Source organism: Nannospalax galili, unplaced genomic scaffold, assembly GCF_000622305.1.
Source record: "Nannospalax galili isolate Female #2095 unplaced genomic scaffold, S.galili_v1.0 scaffold342, whole genome shotgun sequence".
Taxonomy (NCBI): Eukaryota; Metazoa; Chordata; class Mammalia; order Rodentia; family Spalacidae; genus Nannospalax; species Nannospalax galili.
In genome coordinates this window covers 1,740,100-1,752,386 of record NW_008349359.1, presented here as the reverse complement: position 1 = coordinate 1,752,386, position 12,287 = coordinate 1,740,100, and the positions used below count along the sequence as shown (strand labels likewise).

The 12,287-nt window shown below is 46.0% G+C and overlaps 1 protein-coding gene and 1 pseudogene across 2 annotated transcripts in view; both read left to right on the top strand.

Moving 5' to 3' along the window:
• The window catches only part of Pla2g4e (phospholipase A2 group IVE), a 79,743-nt gene extending 75,242 nt beyond the window's left edge, over positions 1 to 4,501 (top strand). For both annotated transcript variants that reach the window (XM_008846810.1, XM_029570258.1), the window contains 5 exons: positions 214 to 321; positions 799 to 1,002; positions 2,156 to 2,322; positions 3,589 to 3,772; positions 4,142 to 4,501. In XM_008846810.1, the coding sequence (XP_008845032.1) occupies positions 214 to 321; positions 799 to 1,002; positions 2,156 to 2,322; positions 3,589 to 3,772; positions 4,142 to 4,362 (884 nt within the window). In that variant the 3' untranslated portion in view covers positions 4,363 to 4,501. The remainder of the gene's footprint in view (positions 1 to 213; positions 322 to 798; positions 1,003 to 2,155; positions 2,323 to 3,588; positions 3,773 to 4,141) is intronic.
• A 6,456-nt stretch (positions 4,502 to 10,957) lies between these two features.
• Positions 10,958 to 12,087, top strand: LOC103744944 (annotated as a pseudogene).
• The last annotated feature ends 200 nt before the right edge of the window (positions 12,088 to 12,287 follow it).

Genomic DNA, 12,287 nt, shown 5'->3' with positions numbered 1-12,287 from the left:
CACCATCGTACCTCCTTCCTGCACTGTGGGGAGAAGAGCCAAAGGCAGTTACCATCAGTCAGTGAACTGCCCAGTGGGAGAGAGAAATACAAGTCTATCCTGCCCCTGAGCAGCCTGGAATGGAGTAAGCATCAAGGCCAAGGCTGAACCAGTGAAGTTTGGGAGGCCCAGGGATCCTGGGGAAAGTTGCTCATGGCAGCTCTGCTTCTCTAGGTTTATGGAGCAGCATCTTCTCCCTGAACCTGCTTGATGCCTGGAATTTGTCACACACCTCAGAAGAGTTTTTTTACAGATGGACAAGGGAGAAACTACAAGACATTGGTGGGTGACACTTCCAGCTTCCCCTCAAGGTTGGGAAATGGAGGTGTGGGGTATGGGTCATCAACTGAGGGCCATTTGCCTGCCATATGTTTCTGAATTGTCCCTGTGGTCCACAGATATGGGAAGGCAGTTGGGCTAGAGCATCTTCCCTTCACTGGAGGTGGGAGGAGGGCAGAGTGGTTATAGGTAGTATCTGTACCAGGATACCTCCAACAATCCCAAGAGCTGGTAAGGCTAGAGATCTGTAAGCACAGGGGAAGATCAAATTTCTAGATTCACCATCTTCTTTGGGACCTCCCTCTCCACTACCCATACCACCCCTGTCCCATGTCCCTCTCCTGGGTCCTCTTGGCTTCAGAGCCAAGGCCTATGCAAAGACAGTATGAAGCTGCACTCAAAGTGGCTCACTTCTCAAGGGCCAGGCGACCAGAAGTTACTCTAACTTTTGTGACTGGTCCTCCATCTTCCTTCCTGCAGAAGATGAGCCACTTTTGCCTGAAATCCCCAGATGTGATGCTAACCCTTTGGAAACCACAGTAGTAATCCCAGGGTCATGGCTGTCCAATGCTTTCCGAGAGATCCTCACACATAGGCCCTTCGTGTCTGAGTTCCACAACTTCCTGTATGGGCTGCAACTGCACACCGACTACTTACAGGACAGCCAGTTCTCCAAGTGGAAAGGTACCCCCACTTGGGTGCTCCTCCAGATTTGGCTCTGTTGGGAGGAATGGGAAATAGGTATTGAGGCTGCCACAGAGAAAGATAATCTCCTCCGGCCATGTTAATGGAGTAAAACACAGCTAATTTCCTTAGGGCTAGGTTCACCTTTGACTGTAAGGGTGTGAACAAATATGGCTGGCCAGCAGGGGGCAGTGAAAACACAAGTAATTTACTGACTGTAGCCTGCAAGACAATCCCAGCTGAAGAAGACTGCTCCATTGTACAAATGGGGAGATTATGGGCTTCTTCTGCATTGCATCCTGGGGGGTACCTTTCAGTGTGAATGGTGTCCTGTTGCAATTGGGCAGAAATAGCCCAGCTCTGTCCTCACCCCTTGTGATGAATCACAGTCCCAGGCCTTGAACCATGCTTAAACTCTCATAGCTTTGACTCCCTACGGCCTCTCTTTGCTAAGCCTTTAAGGGTAGAGCTAAGGGGCTCTCACACTCTGAGTCCAGCACTTTCTTGTTACATGGTATTTTATTTGGCCACAGTCTACAAAGATCACTTGAACCCGGACTATTATTCTTTTTTCTTTTTTAACTATTTATTTATTTAATGTGCATGAGTGTTTTGCCTGCCTGTATGGAAGTGTGCCCATGTCATACAATACCCATACAGGCCAGAAGAGGGCACCTAATCCCCTGGAATTGGAGTTACAGACGGTTGCTAGCTGCCATGTGGGTGCTGGGAATCAAACCTGGGTCTTCTACAAGAGCAGCCAGTGTTCTTAACTGCTGAGCCATCTCTCCAGTCCCATGGACTGTTATTCTTTTCTTCGCTTTCTGGGGCAGAATGAGCAGGTGACTCTGGGTCCAGAGATAGCCCTAGTTTATAGGATGGTCTGATGCCCCTGTTACTCCCCAAGCTCTATGGCTGGGCCATAGTGGGTTTTCTGTGCATAACCCATAGAAGATTTGCTAAAGGCCCAAGAGCATGCTGCTGTACATCAGCCACCCAGAGGAATAGAACTCAGTGGAAAGAAGGGGAAAGCTGGAGGCCCAGGCTGAGGGAAGGAAGCTCTAGAAAGGTCCTCTGTCCCCACCACGGCCCTCCACCCATAGCTGACACCAGAGCACCAGGTAGGTTGGTAACTGGAAGGCTTGGTTTTCAGACACAGTGCTGGACCACCTCCCAAACCAGCTGACACAGTTTACGAAGCACTTGTACCTGCTGGACACCGCATTCTTCGTCAACTCCAGCTATGCACCCCTCCTCAGGCCAGAGAGAAGAGTTGACCTCATCATCCATCTCAATTATTCTGCAGGATCCCAGACAAAGGCAAGTAAGGCCCAGACAGTCCCAGCCCCAGCTGCTCCTGAGTCATCACAAAGTCAGTGTCACCATTTCAGAGGCCTGGGCAGCTGTGACATGGTGTGGTCTGTCAGCAGGCTCTGAGATAGGATCAGAGGCACTCAAGTGGTACAACATGGTGTGGGGCTAGAGGTCCGAACCTCACTGCAGCCAGATGGCTCTCAGACACACTGGGGCTTGAGGTTTACAGGAACTTACTTTGTGAATGACAATCTTACTCTTACTTTTGAGCGTTTGCTGCATCTGACCATTCTTCATCTAGGAAAAAAAAAACTTGGAAAATTTTTAATGTCTTGTTTTCAATATAACCCCAGGGACCATGGGCTTCCATATGATTATAATAAAAACAAACAAACAAAAAAATGGACTAGTGACTGATGGTTTTTATTGTTTCTTTCTTTCATTTACTTTCACAAAGGGAAAGACACTTTTTTGGTGACTTTGACATAGTTCTATCCTGAAGTTAAGGGAAGAAAGGAGGTAGACAGATGACAGAGTGACAGCGATTGTAAGCTAAGTTTATGAATAAGTACCAGTTTGCTTCCCTCCCGATGATCTCCCTGGTTCCTCACACAAACAATTTGAAGTAGACACCACTGCTAATATATCCACACATCACAGAAAAGGAAACTGAGGCATAGGGATAGCGAGTACTTAGCTTCAGACACATATACCAAGTGAGCCATGGGGCACATACAAAACTTAGGAGATTCTGACACTAAGTCCAGGGTTCTTTCTGACTTTAAAGACATTTCTTCACAACCCAGCCCTATGATTCTGTGAGTTCCATAATTTATGAATGCATTTAAGAGCCTAGCCAGCCATGACTGCCCACGGCCAGGCCTCAGTGTCTATTCCCCTCACAGGATGCCACTCACCTCTACCCAGGTCTGTGTCTGGGTGAAGCAGCAGCAGTCGAGTTTCTGTGTTTTCATTCAGGGAAGGAGCTTGCAGCTGGATGGCACCAACCTACTGCCTCAGCATTTTGTCCTGATCTGACTTTTTTTTTTTTTTTTTAAAATCCACACATTTGGAAAAAAAGTTTGGGCCCAGGGCGGGTTAGGGAAAAAAAAAACTTGGCCCCGGAACTTAAAACCCCGCTTGGTCCTTTTTTTTTTTTTTTTTAAAATACCACACATTGGCAAAACAGTTTGGGACCAGAGCTGGATAGGGAAATCAAGAAGCTGGGCCCAGGAACTTAACACTCAGATGTGTCCTCTCATGGTATTGCAGCACCTGAAACACACATGTGAGTACTGCACCACACAGAACATCCCCTTCCCCAGCTACTCGATCGAGGAGGATGACAACAATCTCAAGGAATGCTACCTGATGGAGAATCCCCAGGAGCTGGATGCCCCCATTGTGGCTTTCTTCCCACTCATCAGTGACACCTTCCAGAAGTATAAGGCTCCAGGTAAGCTGCCTCTGCATTCAGCAGCCCCTGGCCGCTGTCTTTAGACTTAGAGAATCTGGTGTCCCTAAAGAGAGGCCTTGCTTAGCTCCAGCCTGAACCCAGAGAGCTCCTTCTCTCTCACCTCATGACTTGCAATATAGTCTCCTACTCTCTGAGTCACTAATACTCCACTATGTGCCTAGCAGTACTTGGTGCTAGGGGAATCCTGAAATGAATAAACTGTGGCCCTGCCACAGGAGCTTAGTAGTGTATACATGCCCACGTGAGTATGCATGCATGCACACGTTTTTGTTCAGGTGTGTTTGTGTGTGCAAATGAATCCTTACAACAACTGTAATAAGGGTTTATATCAAGTCTTTCTGTCCTCAGGTGTGGAAAGAAGTCCCGAGGAGCTGGAGCTGGGCCAGCTGAACATCTATGGCCCCAAATCTCCCTATGCCACCAAAGAGCTGACTTACTCGGAGTCTGCCTTTGACAAATTGGTAAAGCTGTCAGAGTACAATATCCTCAATAACAAAGACAAGCTCCTTCAGGCCTTGAGACTGGCGGTGGAGAAGAAGAAACGCATGAAGAGCCAGTGTCCCTCCTAGGCCCCAGGGAACCCCATCCATCCTGTGACTGCTTCAGTTGTCAGAGGCTGACCCCACATGCAGCTGGCCCTGCTCTCTGGCCAGGAGTACAGGCAGGCTGGCCTCAGCTTTCCAGCAAAAGGTTAAAAGTTAACACATGAGGATCCAGGATGTCAATCAGGGAGGCCTGGACAGGGAAGTGGCACCAGGCACACAAAGCTGTCCACTGCCACCAACTCTCTGACAAACCTGCTCCAGCAGTTCACTCTGGCTTCCAGACAGTTATTTATTTCTAAATATGAGTCCCCTTATTTATCATATAGACACCACAGCCAGTAAATTTAAGCTTTTATATAGTGACTCTGAGAATAAGGATACAAAGGACAGCCTCAGAAAGGCAGGTTAGCACTCTAAGAAAGGCCTTACCACTGGAGGTAAATCTCTGGGAAATCCCTGAACACACAAGTACCTGGGCAATGTTGCAGGCCCCAGGCTTCACTGAAGAAGGATGAGATGGGAGCTCCTCAGATGCCCAAGCTGACAGAAGTAAAAACAGAAGGGCAGCTAGAAATGTGGCTCAAGTGGAGTCCAGCACACCTGGAAGATAGCCGTTTTTCTGAGCTACATGGTCCCTCCACAGTCCTTGGCTTGTTGAGAGATGAGTGACATCCAAAGTTCTTTTTTTAATGGGCTCCTGTTTGCATCCTTACATGTGATTGGGGCTAGGTAAAAACCTAGACCTGGCCCCAGTGACTAGAACCTGCAATGTGAGAAGACCAATGACTCTGCTCCAGCCCCATCTGGGTAATTCCTATTTGAGTAACATTGGAAAGGAATGGCTTTACCATTTACCCCCATCAGCTTAAGGAGCATGAGTCCATCGACCCCCTTGATCCACTGGTAAGCTGAGCTTCTGGACTTGCAAACTTGGTCCCCACCCAGGTGATGCTGATACTGATGTGAGTTAGATCCTCCCTCCAACTGGAATAGCTAGCTGTTATTGCTTTTCCAGTAAAGGAATAGGGAGCAGGCTCTGAATTATCAGAGCTAGTCAGCTAGGACCTGGCTGTTGCAAGGCGAAGGTAGCCATGCCTTGGAGCCATCAGAGCACATGAAGTGACATTTATACAGTCATTGTACCATCTGAGCACAGAATAAAGTGACCATGAGGGTGAATGTTGGCTCATCCTTTTTTATTATCTGACGCTTACCCTTGCCCTCAACCCTACCCTGACCCTGACCCTGACCCTCACCCCCATAACCTGCCCCTCCAGGCTTCCTGCTCTCCAGTGGCTACTAGGGGCAGAGGAGGCCTGTTACACCCAAGCATCCTCAGAGGGCTTTAGGGGAGCCCCCCTCCTGTTTTTATGAAGCCTTGTCATCAACTAGTGTGCCACCTCAGATAGGATAGGCTGCTTCCAGTTCACGTGTTTTGCAGGAAGGAAAGGCAACTAACTGAAAGGGAGCCTGCATCAGCGGGACACTGCTTTGTGCACAGTGGGCTAAAAAACATTTGCTTCCTAGGAACCTAGATTTTGGCTGTGGCAGTGGTAGGGGGACAGAGACATAGCCCCCACACTGTCACCCTCAGCAGCCTGAGGAGTTCCCCCAGACTTTTGGGGACCTGGACTCAGGCCTAACTGGGATTCATGGAGTCAACACAGAAAAAAATATGTAGTGAAAGTCACATCCAGGTGGAGATATGTGCTTCCTTATAGAAAGTAGGGGAAAGTTAGACATTCCAAGGTGTGGGTACAGCCTTCTCAAGGAAGCATACATGATTAATTATCTTAGCATTAGCCATTATATATACCATTTTGGTGGCTCTCAGGTTACATTTCAAAAAGTTGCTAAGAAACCCTTTTTCCTTCTCTTTCTCGATAAGAGAGATATGTGAGGTGGCTCCAGAGAGGTCTTGGATGAAATTATAGTCTGATAAGGTAAAACTAGAGCCAGCAAGATGGCTCAGTGGATAAAGGCACCTTCCATACAAGCCTGGTCCCATGAGTTCAATCCCAGAACCCATATAAAGGTGGAAGGAGAGAACTGACACCTGAGAGTTGTCCTCTGACCTCTCCATGCACACTATAGCATGCACACACGCAGGCACACACACACACACACACACACACACAATTATATACATTTTTTTTTTTAAAAAACGAAGTGTGAGGGAGGAAAATCCCAGAAGCCCCTTTCTCTGAAAATGGGATTTCTGGTGAGATTTTTAGAAAATTTCAGGTTTATGACTTTGAAGGAGAAAGGCAGTTGTTAATTGCTTGAAAATTCTTGAGACAGCTTCAACCAGATGTTTGGGTGAGGGGCTCCTTTCCTTTCTCATGTCTCCATGCCTTTCTACCCTGCCTCAGTTGGGGGGAAAACATGGAAAGACTTTAATACATAAAGCATAAGAAGTTAAACAGTGTGCTCAATACTGAAATGTCAACAGTGTCATCACTGCTGGTGAGGCAAGTAGCATCCTGTAGAGGTCAGGGGTGGTTCCATCTCAGGTCCCTATTCTCTGCTTATGAATATGGCTAACTAGAAAAGGTCAACAGTATCTGTCCCTACCCCAGCATCCCTCCACCCCCAGCATCCATTCCTTCCTCTGCATCTAGCTCTCTCCTAGCATCCATCCCTCTTCCAGCTTCTTCCCCCAGCATCTATCCCTTTTCCAGCATCCATCCATCCCCATCATCCCTCGCCAGTATCTCTTCCTCTCTAGCGTTTCTCCTTCCTCCAGCTTCCCTCCTTCCCCAGCATCCCTCCCCGCACCAGCATTCTTCCTTCTGCCAACATCACCCCCAGCTTTCTTCCCTTGTGTCTCTCCTTTTCCTTCCCAAGAGGAAGGTATCCTATCCATAGCACAGTCTCCCTGCCCCATAGCTGATGGTTTCTACCTCTACCTTCCCAGAAGAACACTTCTTCCCAAGGTTACCAGTGTCCTGATACATTGAGCCATGTGTCAACAGCCCTCCTGGGCCCCAGCCTACCTGACTGCTGTCAACATCAGACCCTTCACTACTCCCTGAACCCCTCCCTGTCCATGGCTTCCTTGCCAACCAGTTCAGCTTGTAAATATTTGGGACCTGTTACTGTTGCAGGCACTGAGACAAAAGAAGAGATTAACAAGTGACTAAACTTCCAGGAGCTTCCTTCTGGTCCATGTGGAAACTGACCCTTAAGGCCTGTATGTACACAAGGGCACAGCAGGGGTTAAGAAGCCATGTTAATGAAGATCTTCCCTCCTGATTTCTGCCTGGGAAGGTGGGAGCTCTCTGCGGCCAAGTCTCCCTTACTCTCCTGACTGGTACTCTGTGAGGTTCTGCATTGCTCTCCATTTTTCCGACCTTAGATTCTTGGCACTCTCAGCTATACCCAGGACTGCTATGACTGTTTCTGTTTTAACAGCTCAACACTTCAGTGCCAACTGAGCCAACTCACCTTGTTCTAAACTCATCGGTCCCTGCTAGCATTACTTTACTTTATAACCTAAAGATCTAAAATTACAGCACCTTAAACAAAACTGAAATTCTTGATTTCTCAGAGCTCCAGGCCTCTTTCCACTTTCTCTGCCATCCTCAAGATTGCCTTTTGGTCCACTGTCACTGCTGCAGTACCAGCCATCATACCTGTATTCTGGGCAGCAGGGAGGATAAAGGGGTCAGTGCTTTTGGACTATGAAGTCAAGTCAGCCCTGGACTGTCTGTATCTGGGCTTCTTTTCTGTGAAAGAGAACTAAACTTTTATCTAAAGATAGCAAAAATTACCAGCTGTTCCAACTTTTAAAATATTTATATTTTTATTTTTTTAACTAAAAAAAATTGAGACTTTCATACATGCATATAAGGTGTTTTGATCAAATCCACGCCCACTTCCTCCCCTCCAACTCCTCCCATATCTCACCATCACTTTTTCCTGAACAACTTCACGTACTCTTTTTTTTTTTTCTTTTTTTAAATGGGGCTTTTTGCTACTCTAACATTCCCCTGAAGAGGTAACCCTAAAATCTTTTAGAGATTAGATAAGAGCTCCCAAATACTTTTGACATTTTTGGCCTTTGGAACTGAGTATGTTGTTAAGAGGCCCAAGGACATGTTATTTTTAGCCAAGAAACTGACTACTTTTCTTTGGGGTCTTTTTACCCTAACTGCCTAACCAATTCCTACCTCCTATTCTTATCACACCATCCCCTGAAGAGGTTACCCAGTTTGCTGATAGGGAATCAGGATGCAGACTACTCTGGCTTCTTCCATGCTGAACAGGAACGCAGGGTGAGGCAATTGGAGTACGCCTTCAGTGGGTCTATCTAAAAGACTCCAAAATTGAATCCCTCCCTCCCTCCCTCCCTCCCTCCCTCCCTTCCTTCCTTCCTTCCTTTAGATTTTCACTACTCTAACATCCTCCCCTCTGAAGAGGTAACCCTAAAATCTTTTAGGGGTTAGTTAAGAGCTCTCATGGCAAGAGTAATTAGCATTACAAGTTCTAGACAAGGAACAAGAAAAAAGTCAAAACGGCAAATTTCAAATGTTCTATCAGAATCCATTAGAATTTCTTGGTGAGAGCTTCCAAAAGCATCTCTCTATTGGGTTCCTCTTCATTTTTCTTTTGTCTGCTGTTGGGAGCTGCTAGTCTATTATGTACATTGAGCTGTGGTAGCCTTGTTTACTGAGTTTGTGTTATACACACCAGTATCTAATCTGCCTAATCAGGAGGAATGTGTTTATATGGGCGAGAGCCTCACAATATCTGACCTGGAGGCAATAGTGGTAAACAAAAAGATCAAAGAAGCCTTTGAAGTATTTGACTGCTCCTTGACCCTCAGATACAGGTGGGAAAAACAGCTATTGATAGGAATTGAGTCTTCTGTATAAAAAGGCAGAGCTGAAATAAACCGGGGCTGCAGGCACCACTGTTAGCCCTCCCAAGTATCTTTTCTGTCTCTTGTTCTTTCTTTCAATCCTCACTCCCCCTTTCAGGTACTGTCCATCTTGGCCAGCTGGCACCAGCAGTCTGCCATGGCCTGACTGGAGAGTGATGGACTCAGGATTTGTTTTCAGACACTTTGATAGCTGTTAGAGTGGCTAGAATCACTGTCAGTTCCCTATTATTTTTTATTTTTTAAGTGTATAAGTGTATTGCCTGCATCTAAGTAAGTGCACTGTGTTGTGCAATGCCCACAGAGGTCAGAAGAGGGTGTCAGGTCCCCTGGAACTGGAGTTCTGGATGGTTGCTAGCCATCATGTAGGTGCTGGGAACTGAACCTAGGTCCTCTGCAAGAGCAGTCAGTGTTCATAACTACTGAGCCATCTCTCTAGCCCCCTTCTCCAGCTTTTTTTGTTTTTGTTTTGATTTTTTTTCTGGCAGACTTACTTTTACTTTATAGCCCCACCTGGCCTGGAACTTGCAGTGTAGCCCAGGCTGGCCTTAATTTAATGACAATTCTTCTGTCTCAGGTTCCCAAGTACTGGGAGTACAGGTATGGGCCACCATACCCATACTGTTCCAGCTGTCTATTGCTGAGCAACAAAGGCCCCCAGAGAATAAAATAGCCACTGTATTATTGGTGTCCAATTCTGTAACTCAGGAATCAGGAAAAGCACAGTAAGGTCAGCTCTTCTCCTCTCCATGTTGGAGACCTTAGCACAAATGACTTGTGGGGCTAGGAGAACACTAATGGCTTGGGCCTGAAATAGGTCAGAAGAAACCACTTCAAGATGACTCCTTGGGCCAGCAGGATGACACAGTGGATAAGGTGCTTGCCTCATAAGCCTGACAACCTGAGTCCAATACCCAGAACCCACATAGAGGTGGAAGCAGAGAACAGACTCCACAAAGGTGTCCTTTGACCTCCATATTCATGCTGTAGCACCCACGTACCTAGATGCAACATCATGCACATACACAATAATAAAAATAAGTAAATATTTAAATTTATTCTTTTAAATGGTGGCTCCTTCACTCGCTTCCTTGAGGCCTGGACTGGGAAGTCTGGGAAGGATGGACAGGTTCACCAGGGCTGTTAATCAGAGTAGCATCATGTGGCCTCCTCAGGATGGTTAGGTGGCAGTAGCAACTGGGCCTGTAAGACTCAGCCTAGAAAGCACAGAGCTATGCTTCTGTAGCAAGCTATTGGTGGAGGGTGTCACAAGCCATCCCAGGGGAAAAAGGTCTCACCCCAGGATGAGAGGCGCATCACAAAACATGCCTCAAATTTTTTAATCCCAGCCTGTAATACTTCAATCCTTAAGTATGACCTTCTCCCTTATCTACTAAGCACACATTGCATTCCAAGTTCTGTCACAGCACTCTCCATTTCTAACAAGTTGTTAGTTAGGAATTGCTTTTTAGGAATTCTCTGAAAGATGGTGGCTCCAACACACTCCTATAAATGAGGTCCACAGGGGCGCAGTCTGAGGTCCTTTCACAGAGCATGAGAGAGAGAGACCCTACTCCTGCTGGCTCTGCATTGCCACCCCTTGTGTGGTTCTTAACCTCGGGGTCCAGAGAGAGCCCTACAGCTCCAGCATCACATCCATATTCCAGACCACAAAAGGAAAGAAAAAAAAAATTGAATTCTCTTGCTGTTAAGAAGACTTCCTGGCGCGCAGAGGGCGGTCCGTGCGAGTTGCGCTGGGTCAAGTGCAGCTCCCGCGGCGTGTTCGGTGTGGCGTTTCCTGTCCTCTTCGGTGCGCGGCTGCTGCTGGGCCTTAAGCCTGACCTGCAGGAATATGGCTTCGGCTTTGGAGGAGTTGCAGAAAGACCTAGAGGAGGTGAATATATTCCCGGAAAAGTCCACTAGGAAGAGAGTATGTGATGCTCTTACAGGTGAAAAATCTAAGATTGAGACAGAAATAAGGAACAAGATGCAACAGAAATCACAGAAGAAACCAGAACTTCTTGACAATGAAAAGCCAGCTGCAATGGTTGCTCCCATTACAACAGGTTACACGGTGAAGATCAGAAATTATGGATGGGATCAGTCAGATAAGCTCGTGAAAATCTATATTACTTTAACTGGAGTTCAACAGGTTCCCACTGAGAACGTGCAGGTACATTTCACAGAGAGGTCATTTGATCTTTTGGTAAAGAATCTAAATGGTAAGAATTACTCCATGATTGTGAACAATCTTTTGAAACCCATCTCTGTCGAAGGCAGTTCCAAAAAGTCAAGACTGATACAGTTATTATCTTATGTAAAAAGAAAGCAGAAAACACACGATGGGACTACTTGACTCAGGTTGAAAAAGACTGCAAAGAGAAAGAAAAGCCTGCGTATGGTGCTGAAACAGATCCTAGTGAGGGATTAATGAATGTTCTAAAGAAAATTTATGAAGATGGAGATGGTGACATGAAGCGAACCATTAATAAAGCCTGGGTGGAATCAAGAGAGAAGCAAGTCAAAGGAGAACCAGAATTTTGAGATTTTTAAGTCCTTTTGGGAACTCTGATGGGAAATACTGATGTTTCCAATAAGGGAATGATGCTGAACTGCACATAAAATTCAACAAATAACTACACACCTTTGTTCTAAGTAAAGGCAGCAAATTCTCCATTTCTTACTGGAGAATTCACTTTAGATAAATATACTTATTAAACTTCCTCCATTGGCACTCTGATCATTTTAAGAAAGTTATATGGCATTCTTGTTGAATTGTTAAAAGGAAGCCTTGCATAATGAAAATGGTATGTTTTGTATTTTTGTTTGGCTGGGAGTAGAAAATAAAAGTGTTTGCTTACCTGTAATTGATTATTAGGGTTACCTCTTCAGAGACTCCCACTAATGTAAGAGTAAACCCAGAATTTTTGCATAAAATTCAAATTTGTACATGAAATTAAAAGAGCAATTGATGCTTTATTACCAGCTTACCAATGTATATGCCATGCATTACCATGTATTGCTGATCAAATCACAAATATTCCTATCTAGATTTAAATATATCTGT